Consider the following 11,569-nt stretch of genomic DNA (forward strand, 5'->3'; position numbering starts at 1 on the left):
ACTCAACGCAGCGAAAATTCTTATATGTTGTCTGCTGAGTGCTGATTGCTGTTTATTTAGCTATATGTCAGGACAGAGCAGCATCGACGCAAACTCTAGCAGAAGAACGTATCATTCATTAATATCTCCTAACACATAGACAATGAAAACGTTTATTAAAAAGTCAGCCTTACGCCACTCATGCCCAACCTAAGGATCAGGCGAGGCTGTAGTTCAGCCGACGCGCCAAAGCCCCATGGCTGATTGTGCGACTTTGACCGCGCGGTGATGCGGGGCGACACATGCTGCGACAGTGCTCTCGTACAGAGCGGCGGTATCGGTCTGGCGTTCGTCACCTGATGGGGTCGATAGTTGCCTGGTTACGGAGGAACTCGCTCACACGGCCGGCGGAGGGCGGAGGGCGGTAGGCGGCCGGGCCAGACGGTGGTCCAGGCGGTGGCCGGTGGGCGGAGGGCGGCTGGCGGCGGACTGTGGTCGGCGGGCGGTAGGCGGCGGACACCGATGCTGATGAGCTCACCGGACACCGCCCGCGCCTGGCTCGTTTCCCTTCCAGCCGTACCGGCCCGTCCTGGCACCCTCCACGAGCCGCCCGCGGTGCTAATCAGGCGCCGGACAGGAGAGGAGGGGTGATCAGCATCTGTAGCCGCCTCTGTAGGCGTCCACTCGGTCCATGACCGGTCGCAGAGAGGCAGAGGGAGTGAATGGGCAGAGGGAGTGAATGGGGAGGCCATTTGTCTGTCCATTAGCGACGTTGCTGCACAGTGCTCAATAACAGGTTTCAAGGGCTACTGCTTCAATGGGCTTATGAGTGGTTGGGCAGGTGCCCCACAAATGCATTGCAGTTATGTAACATGTCACTGGAGTGCACATAGGCAGATGTTATGATAAATGCTGCTGAATGTATGTGTTAAGACGCGATGTTCTATCTAAGTGGCCCTGTGATGCCCCAAGGAGACCGATGGGCTCATGCAACAAACTGAGCTGTATAGCTCCCCATTCCTGTAGGGTGATGACCAATGGCATGTTTGACGTCACAGTCTTTCACGGTACTTATCACATATCTTACGCAACAATGATGCTCTTCGGACACACGGATCGAGTAAACGTCAGAGTACTACATATAACTCCCCAACATGTGCATACGGCTGGGTTCTTCGCCCAAAGGGCAGCTCGGCACTGTCATTATCTGTAATGGAGCACTGTCATGTCGGTGCAATCATTTGTAGGTACTCCGTAATGTCCACCATTCTACATATGGAGTGCCGTCCCCGCTGACCCTGATCCCTCGCCCGGTCCCCCTGCCGTCTCCGCCCCATCTAACACCTCCCTCCGGGTGCGGCAGCGTTCTCGTGCCACGGCAGCTGGCAGGAGAACGACACGTTCTACCTGGTGGCCTCCCCGCGCCGCCACCCGTGGGAGAGCACGCGTCACTACTGCTTCGTCTACTCGGTGGCCGATGACAATCTGCGCTTCTCGCGCGTCATGCGCACCTGCTCGCGCGCCGTGCGCCCCGGCGTGGAGGGCGAGCTCACCTTCAACGTCACAGCACGGGGTAAGTACGTTAGCAGTGGCGACGTCATCAGTAGGCTCCTGGTGACGTCATCCAGACTGTAGAAGAGGGGCCCTCCTCCTGACATACATAAATCTGGTGCAGGGCTTGGTTAAGCCAGCTCGTAATGAAGTCGACTTTGTTGCCATTCAGACAGAACCGGAGCGCTCAATGCACCGAGACAATCTTGGAGGTGAATAGAAGCGTTGCAAATGAGGGACTAAATTACACAGTAAGGGAATAATAGCAGCTAAATAATTTTAAGAAAAGCGGTCGTGTTCACGTTTATGTCGCAAACCAAGGGAAGCCGTTGACATATGCCCATATACACTATCACGTGATTTGTCGCTTAGAAAGTAATTTAAAAGCTTACCGATTAATTTAAGGCGTCAGTCTAGCTCTTATGCTACCCGCTCAACTGCAATTTATATCCGTGACAAAAATATCAAAGCGATCGTGCAAAACACTCCATTTGTCATCACGAAAAACCTGGCTCATTTTGCTAGTTGGCAGGACACTGAACTTCGGTGAGCCAGCGGGTCGCATGTTAACAAATGACAGGTCTGTAAAGGTTGATCTGTCTTCCCTTCAGCGCGAGCAGCTATTCAATGCTTCATACGGCGGTTATATATCAAACGCATGAGCTACAGCACCGTCATTCGTCCTCGTTGGAACCGGAGAGGTCGTATCGACAGTTCGGGTTCAAAGGGTCCGGCTGTGAGCGGTCGTCGGGGCCTGTTTGCTCGTTGTTGACGGTCGCGTGCCGTGAGTGATTTAGAACGGTTTCGGATACGGCCCAGTCAACAGCGCGGTGGAGTGATTCATGGCGATGTGGAGGAATGATAATGCACCGGCGAGCTATTTAGAGTGACTGCGGCAGCGGTCCGGGCCGGATTAGTCTTCGACCGGTGTCGGTCTCCCTGCTGAGGCGAGCGAATTAATCGAAGTGCGAGCTGGCGTTAACGCCGCCTGTTGGCGCCCAGAACGCAGCGACTGGCAGTAGCAGTCAGACACTGTTGGAAATTAAATGGCGACAGATAATTTATAATGCATTATTCTGCAATAATGAAGACCCGACAGCTCAGCCGGCGCGACTCAGACAATATAATCCAGAATAGCTGCGGCCAAAGCCTGGAATGGTATCACATCAAATAACGTAACCGAGCTTGGTTTATTGTCACCACCATCATAGAACAAAATTACGAACGGCTATTCAGCCTCGCCAGCATTAGGAAAGTGAATCGTGATTGTCTTCCCGTCAAGGATGTGGAATAACAATGCATCTCAGGCCTAGACGTCCTTCTGTGCGTGTCGTGTCACTCAATCACGGGCTCACGTAGCCGTCGGTAGGTCACCGACCGGTCACTGCACCATGAATGAATAAAGCGCTCCGATCGGAAGCACCTCATCAGCCATACCGCAGCCCGGCCCCTGTATGCACCACCGACACCTGCTGAGGGCAATACCACGGAGCGGCGCGCGGCGGCCTCACCGCCCGCGCAGTCCGCCGCTATAGGCGCGCCGGCGGCCGGTTAGCCGACCATTGGAGCCCGATGGATTGGCGTCTGCGGGCGCGGCCGTTCGGCACAGACGGCCGGTTTGATGGAATCGCAGTCTGATAGATGAGCGTGATTCCGGGGCCGATTGACTTTTGAACTGGCATTATTTTACTGCCGTGGGAGCGCAGGAGCGGTGTAATTTAGGGGAACCAGCTGGGTCGGCGCCACTCCCAATGTATCCGCGTGCTTTCAGGGCGGCATCGATTCCCTGCCACTTGGCTATTGGGATCTGCCATGAAATAGTAAATGACATTGCCTTTCGGACTAGAGCAACTTTCTACTACCAGCCCTCCAACTTTATCCACAGCGGCACGTTGGCGGCTATTTTTAGCCGCTATACGATTGCATGGCGTGATGGTGTAAGCCACACAGCAGTTGAACCCATCCGTCTCACTCTAGTCAATTCGTCCAAGGAAATGCCCTGCTGGAGGCAAAGCAAACGTCAGCGTGCATCCAGCGGAACAGGAACTGCACCATTGAGCATAGACTGCGCCGCAGCCGTCAGTCTATCTCGGGCCTCGCTCTCAAAGTGGTCGGCCCTCGTTGCCGGCTGAAAGTTGAGTCGTCTTCCAGCATATTTGGTGGCCGTGACAAAGTGCTCCACCATTTCCGACGAGGGTGAGCATATCTTGTTTATTGCTGTCAATAGCTGAACTTCTGGTGGGCAACGACGGCGCGTCGCCTGAAATTGGCTGAGACATCGCCACTGCGAAAACAGCGAACGCTAAAAGGATTGGCAGGTGCTCTCGGATCGAGCTACGTAACAGGACACGACGGCCGCTCGGAAACACTCCGGCCCGAGCGCGCGTATAAGCGATTTCTGATCTTCTGCTCAGATCCGATAAAATTCAGGACGTTGAAGTTCTATCGCCGATTTTGCAGCCGAGCGAAGATTAGAGCATTAATCACCGGAAGCTAGAACTCATGCATAAAACTGCAGCTTCGATCGCCGTCTGGTCAAACAGTGGCTGGCTGTTGCTCGGCGGCGCTGCGCTGGCCGGTGATCCGTGTGCCGTGCGAGCGGTGCCCCGGCGGCCACAGGTGGATTAATTCGCCGCCGTCATGTGAGACTGACGCCCGGCCCGGCCCGGCCCGGCCCGGTTTCCTCACTGGAGCGGCATCGATCCGGCTGAGAATACGCTGCCCTCCGGCCGCTGGGGTCACGCCGCTGCTCGGTGCAATATGCAGCGCCGCTGATAGGATGCATGGCTGAACACTTCCGGCGCCTCCGGTCAGCGGGCTCGGAATGAGACGCACCGGGCGGGCCGGCGGGGTGGTGACGGGTCAATGGCTACTGCGCGAACAGAGTACCTATCGCAGATGACGGACGGCGGATCATACTTCGTATGTGGGTCGTATGTGGGTCCGGCCGGCAGCACCGCGCGACGACCCGCGCACCAGAGGAGCCCAGTCACAGAACCCTCACCCAACCGGCCCGACTCACCATCTCGGAAACCCGCCGGCTCACAAAGACAGCAAACACCGGTCTTTTGATCGGCGTTTTGAACATTCAAAGCCTGAAGCCAAAACTACTAGAACTCACCGAAGAACTAAACCGTCACGATCTCGACGCCTGCCTCCTGGCCGAGACCTGGCTGCGCCCTTCTACTCCAAATCGACTTCTCGTGATTCCCGGCTACTCTCTCAGCCGAGTCGACCGACCAGACGGCAGCGGCTACGGCGGGGTCGCCGTACTGTCAAAAACGGATATGAAAACTGTGACCATCAAACCGAGCACATCCCCGCACCCCGGCAGTCTCCTGGAAACTCGGTGGATGTTGTTCAAGCTCGAACGAAATCGCCAGTTAATTGTTTGCTCTGTGTACCGGCCGCCCCGACAGACCGATGCCGCTCTGCGAGCTGACTTTTCGGACCTCGAGACGCAGTTACAGCGTGTATTAATTGATTTTCCCAAGATTCCATTTATGATCTGTGGCGATTTAAACTGTGATATGTTGAAGGAGGAGAGTTTTCGTGCGCGTGTACACCTCAGTGACTTTTTATCGAATTATTCTCTTGAGCAGCTTGTAACCGTTCCAACGTACACTTCCGGCTCGTTGCTAGACGTCTGTATGGTTAAAAATAGAGAGCTTGTGCGTGATTGCTCTGCATCCTTTTGCCACTTCAGCCCACACAAACTCCTTCGTGTGTCTATTAACGTTCCGAAACAACGCAAAAATCCTACAGTTGTTCAATCCCGCTCGATCAACCGTATAGATGTCGATGCCCTGAACTCTGACCTGATGTTTGCCGATTGGGAGGGCGTGTTTAGTGCCACGAACGTAAGTGACCAGTGGGATGCTTTCCTGACCGAATTTCTGCCGATTTTTGACGATCACGCACCTATAAAGAATATTACCATCCGTAATCCTACAGCACCACCAGTTACCCCCGCCACACTTAAAATCATGGATCAACGACGTACCGCGTTACAGCAGTTCGGTAGAAAGTCGGAGGTTTACAAAGACTTAAACCGAACTGTCCGGGCCGCAGTGCGACGAGACCGTCGCGGCGAACTTCACAGAGAGATTAGTGGGCGGGGTCCCAACAAGGTGTGGAAAAGTATTAGGTCGGTTGTGGCTGGTAAGAAAGACGGACCTAGTGTTCAACCTGATGTATCGGCTGACGTTTTAAATTCTTTTTTCGTTTCTGTGGGTCCCCGCGTCGCTACAGAGATCCGTGACCAAAATCCAGTTGTTGAGCAAATTGGCCGTTTGCCGCGTGTCGTAACCGGTAGATTTAAGCCCAGACCTATCTCTCTCGGTGAACTCGGTCACACCGTTTTCAATATGCGCAATTCTGCCGCCTGTGCGTCTGATGGCGTCTGCATTCGCATGCTGAAAACTGCTTTCCCATCTATCGGTGGCGTTATCCTTCACATCATTAACACTTGCATCTCAAGGTCCGATATCCCCTTTCATTGGAAACACTCTATAGTTCACCCCATCTTCAAGTCTGGAAACCCATCTGATCCCACTAATTTTCGACCTATCTCCTTAGTACCTGTCATTATGAAGCTGGTCGAGCGAGTCATTCACAAACAGCTCTATCGCTATCTCTCCCAAAACCATCTTCTGGCCAATACCCAGCACGGTTTCCGACCCCGGCACTCAACTGAGACAGCACTTCTGTCCGTCAGTGACCAAATCCTGGCCGCCACCGATAGGGGGGATGTCTCTATGCTATGCCTTATTGATTTAAGCAAATGTTTTGATGTCATCAACCATGAGTTATTACTCGCTAAATTGGCAATGCACGGCATAGAGACATCCTGGTTCGCCGCTTATCTCCAGGGGCACACACAGAGTGTGTCATTGAAGGACGAGTCCGGTCGCCGGGTATTATCACAACCTCTCCCCAACTCTATGGGCGTCTTTCAAGGCTCGGCACTTGGTCCCTTACTCTTCACGGTATTTTCCAATGATCTATCACTTTATTCTGAGGATGCAGCAGTCTTCCAGTACGCTGATGATACTCAATTGTTGGTGGGTGGCCCTTTAAACGACCTTAGGGGACTCATCTCGCGCTTGGAAGCGTCACTGGCGTCTCTCGACCATTGGTTCAGTGCAAATGCTCTTAAAGTAAACACTGCTAAAACTCAGCTCATGGTTTTCGGCAGTCGGCAAAATTTGAGAAGCATACCTGCTTTCACCGTTTCTTTTCGCGACACCAAACTAGTGCCATGCAAGCAGGTGGGCAACCTGGGCGTTATCTTCGACGGCACCCTGTCCTGGGACGCGCATGTGTCCGAGCTCAGTCGCCGATGCACGGGTCTCCTAATTGGCCTCTCCCATGTCCGCCACTATCTCCCCGACGGTGTCACCAAGACACTAGTGGTGGCTCTCGTCATGTCACGGATCCAGTACTGTCTCTCCGTATTTGGTAATGGCAGCCAAAAGAACTTCGATCGCATTCAGAAAATTCTTAACTTTGCCGCTAGAGTCATTTTCGGTCGCCGTAAATTTGATCATGTCTCCCATCTCCGGGACCAACTCGGCTGGATGGCACCTAAAACAATGGCTGAATACCATACCCTTATCACGGCGCACAAGGCCATCCACAGAGGTGAACCCGAGGAGATCGCGACCCTATTTTCCAAAAATTCCCAAACACGAGCAAGGTCTACTCGCCAAGACCACCTTTTCCACTTACCGCGACCCCGACTAGAGACCGGAAAACGTAGATTCGCCTACCGTGCCGCGGCGCTCCTAAATACTCTCCCCCTCGAACTAACGCAGTTGCCTCCAGCCAGATTTGCCCGTGCTGTAAAAAAGGGGCTTAAGCCTAGCCAGAGTAGCCATAGTAGCTAGCCTCATGACTCTTGGACTATGAAAGGCAAACGAGTCTGTGTGTACATAGTTATGAACGCGGCTTCGTGCGGGTTACACCAAGTATGTGCGTGTTCGGCGTTCGCGTTGTGTATTTCGTATCCGTAAGTGTGTGCGTTTTCTTGTGTAGGTACCTATTTCTTGTGTTATCTTCAACCAGCTCGGACTCGGAGTGTAATCGCCACGCCGATTGTGGATTGCTCTTGATCGTCAATACAATACAATACAATACAATACAGATGCTAGATAACCGTCGTGGAAATGGCTATCGGAGTGTGGTGATTTTAGCAGCGACGGCGATGCCTGCGCTCATCAGATTGTCACTCGTCTAGCGTGCAGTCACGTGCACATTGCGGTCAACGATGGCTTTATCCAATCAGCGGTGAACTTTACCAGCCGTTGATTAATCGATGTCCTCTGCCATTCTCATCATCCAAGCCAACACAATTCTCGGACCGAGCGCAGTCGGGGTACGGCCCGCGATTGATGCCTGAAAGTTATACTGTGTCGCAGCACACTGACGTATTGCGGGCCTGCCGCTCCTGCTTTGACAGTCGACACGGAGCCATTCGGTCCCAGCTCTACCTTAATGGTCGCCTCAAAATAAAATAGCGTTATTAAAGCGCTCTGTTTAAACGGGGCTGCCAGCAATCAGTTAGTGACAGACATAGTTTTCTTTGGCACAGGTCGAACGATTGCATGGGCGTCTACCGATTTAGATTGAGCCTCGGTCAGCCGGTGACAGATACTTCTTTGAATAAATAACGCGGTGTATAAATATCACACTGGTGCTCGAAAGTGGTAATAAGTTGTCTGTGTGTAGTGTCCGGGGGTGCCACATCATCCATTATTACCATGACATCACGTTCCACCATAAATATCACAGTGGGCATGTCACACCATGACTCTAGCGTTGCGTGCTTCAGGCGTGGAAATGTAGCGTCAGCGAACAGCGCTTTCTCCATTCCATTTTGTGTCCTTCCAGAGCCAGCTTACGGTGCAATTAGTGAAATATAAGGGGAAGGGACAAAGGTCTATTATAAAGATGCCTCAAGAGGTCCAAAATGTACCCATGTAGGTACGGGGACCCGCAGTTGCTACTGTACAGCGACCCTGAGTAAATTGTCCCAGCACCCTCACAGGGAACAACGATAAGCTGTCAGAGGGCACGCACAGAAAACCTCAGCTGCTCTTGTACAGGGGCCGGCAGTCGATATCAATGTTATCGGTTGTTACTGGACAGGACAGACGGCTAGAGTTGGGGTTCGTGTACAGTAGCAACTGCGGTTCCCCGTACAAATGGCAGATACCGATGCGATTTCAATTAGTATTTTACAAAAGACTTACTAACTACTAGTAGATACATACTACTATATAGTAGATAAACGATATACATTATTTGAATGGAAACCATGAACTACAAAATGCAATTCGTACATTGCGACGCTTATCGGCTATCGCATTTGTAAGTCATTCTCGCTTCTCGTGGGCCCGTGGAGGGTTCTGGACGATCGTTCAGGGTCTGCTGGCGGCCGTTAGGGTCTCGTTCCTTATACAGCAGTGGAGGGATGCTGAGTGGCCGTCCTGTGTCCGTCCCTGAGCTGCCGTTAGGACCTCGTCCCCTATACGACCAGTGGAGGGTCCCTGAGGGGCCTCCCTGCAGCCGTCACTGAGCGGCCGTCGGGGACGGTGCCCGCTGCCGACCTCTCCCAGCCCGGGGCAGATGCGCACCGCTCGGCACACGGAGCTGGCGCCGAGAGCCGGCGGATAACGGCAATTTACGGTCCCAAGTTGCCACGGCCGCACCGGGCGCGCAGATAGGGGTGACTGAGCCGAGTTTATAGCGGGCCGCCACTGTCAGGTGCGCCCTGCAGCCGCCGAGGTTGAGGCTCGGTCGGCCGCCGACGGAAACTGGACACACAGCTATACTGAGCTGGCCCGGTGTCCAGACCGGGCCGGGCCTTGGTACCCCGCTGCTCAGCTACGGAGCGGCGATTTGAGTTCAACATAGAGCTAACTTTCTCTCTGTGCTGTTGAAAAATATGAGGCTGCTCTGGTAGTTTCTATTCTGTTATGGTTATAGCGAGAAGCAAGCGTTTGACGTTGTCATATTAAACAAGAATATGAAGTTGAAGAAGTGCCTCCTGTTCAGTTGTGTGCCAAAATCGTTTCGGACGGGACGGCCCCGCTTAAATCTCGGTGCCTATGATGCCGAGGAGGGCCATCCACATCAAAGGCGGTCTGGGGACGTGTCTCATCACCGCGCTGCGCCAGCCCTTTAGTCTATTAAACCGCGCACTAATTTGGCTTGTCACGGGCGGGCGGGACGGGCCGACTGGGATCCCGGCGGGCAGTGTGAACAAGGCCCGCTGCGCTGCATACGGGACACTTCCCGGCCCGCAAGTGACGCTGTGGCCTGTGAGATGCGTACGTATATGCCGTGTGCGACCAATGTAACTATCTAGTCTAATTCTGTCGATTGTGTCTGTTTCAGCCGAATGTCTGACGTCGTCGGCGCGCCGGTGGCGGCCCGTGCTGTCTCCCCTGCTGCTCTCGGTCGCCGCGGCGGTGCTGGTCAGAAGGTAGAAGCCGCGGGAGGCGGTCTGATCGCCGCCGTGAGGGGTCACCCAGTCGAGACACACAGCGGCGCCGACGCAGCAGACGGAGCGTCTAAACGCCTCGGGGCTGAGCTCGGCCGACCTGCCGGTCAGTGGCGCGGCAGCAGTGGAAGTGCCGATGGACGGCGACTGTCGGTGAGCGATCGACGAGCAGCGCCCTGCCAGTGACCGGCGCCCTGACCTGACCCGAGGTTGGTGACTGGCGCCCTGCGCTGACCTGAGTTCAGTGACCGGCGCCCTGACCCGACCCGAGGTCAGTCTGAACTCGCAGCGGCCGGCCGAGCGCGGCGCGAACGCCAGTGCCATGTGATAGTGGAGTCATTCTGTCCGTGATAGAAACAAAGTAATTATGTTTTGTATTAACAGACGATGCGGTGCGCGCGGGAGCCGTGCCTGTGGGACTGCCGGCGGGACGAGCGCGAATGTGCGAGAGTATTGGTGTTGCTGGATGAACTGCGAGCCTATGTCGTATCCATGTGCACTTGTAACACTGGCTTTCATTGTGTCGGGCCTGCAGAGAGCGCGTCTGCCTCTGTCCACGCCCGGTGGCGGTCCGTGCGTGGAGCGGAGCGCCGAGTGTCGCCCAGACATGGAAAGGGCGAGATTACGCCGTACAAAGGCCAGTTGCGCGCGCTCTAGGGGGAGTCGCCTATAGTGCCATCCGAACTAACCGTGCTATGTAGTCACCGACCCGTTTGCATTATAGTCGCAGTACTAATGCAATACAGAGTGTTCAGAAAGCCGCGTGTGTTGTTGGGAGAGATCATCGCGGGCCTCTGAAATAGCACCGTCGACAAAAGCAAATTAACGGGCCCTAATTCGATATCCCTGTGGGCGTTTGATTTATTAAATGACATTTGTAGGTTGTCATTCATCTCATTTTCGGTGGCAGGAAAGTATAGTTACAACCTAACTCTTGACACGGCCCAAGAGAGTTCTGGGTTCAGAGAAATGAACTGAGCTTCAACCATTTATTTTTGTCAATTTCATTCAGGCACATGCAGTTTATACCCAATTGAAATAGCAGTAATCCAGAATTCATGCGAATTACTCAAACTTAGGCGCATGTCTTCTGCGTATTAAAATTTAAAAGCACTTTCTCTCAATCCACATCACATTGTTACGTTCTCACGTCCAAATTACGTAATCACGCTCCACCCCGACAGAATGACACTCCCTCCAGCTCACGCGCACCTCCGCCGACCCGTCCTAACGGAGGAGGTCGTGCCACTCCCGCCGAGCCGTTCGTGGGAGACGGCGGAGATCACATATCTCAGCGGCGAGTGTCCGCAGAGACAGTTTGGCGGCTGAATTCTGCACAGCGGCCGGTCAGGTGGGAAATCTGGGCGGGACGTGACCGGTCAGCAGTCCGCGGGCGCCGGTCGGGGCGCCGGTCGGTGTCAGAAGGCTGGCCCGTCCACCTCTGCCATCTAGAGCTGCAACGAGAAATCATTTATATGCGAAAGCAATCTAGAAAGTCCATTTATATTTAATTTTGGGAAATCTTAGCACATT

General features: G+C 53.9%; 1 protein-coding gene across 1 annotated transcript in view; it reads left to right on the plus strand.

Moving 5' to 3' along the window:
* LOC122376194 overlaps positions 1-10,794 on the plus strand; it is a 31,920-nt gene extending 21,126 nt beyond the window's left edge. The window contains exons 9-10 of the mRNA XM_043355969.1: positions 1,343-1,552; positions 9,931-10,794. Of these exons, the coding sequence (XP_043211904.1) occupies positions 1,343-1,552; positions 9,931-10,022 (302 nt within the window). The 3' untranslated portion in view covers positions 10,023-10,794. The remainder of the gene's footprint in view (positions 1-1,342; positions 1,553-9,930) is intronic.
* Positions 10,795-11,569: the final 775 nt, after the last annotated feature.

This window comes from Amphibalanus amphitrite, unplaced genomic scaffold (assembly GCF_019059575.1).
Source record: "Amphibalanus amphitrite isolate SeventyFive unplaced genomic scaffold, NRLGWU_Aamphi_draft 002049F_arrow, whole genome shotgun sequence".
Lineage (NCBI taxonomy): Eukaryota > Metazoa > Arthropoda > Thecostraca > Balanomorpha > Balanidae > Amphibalanus > Amphibalanus amphitrite.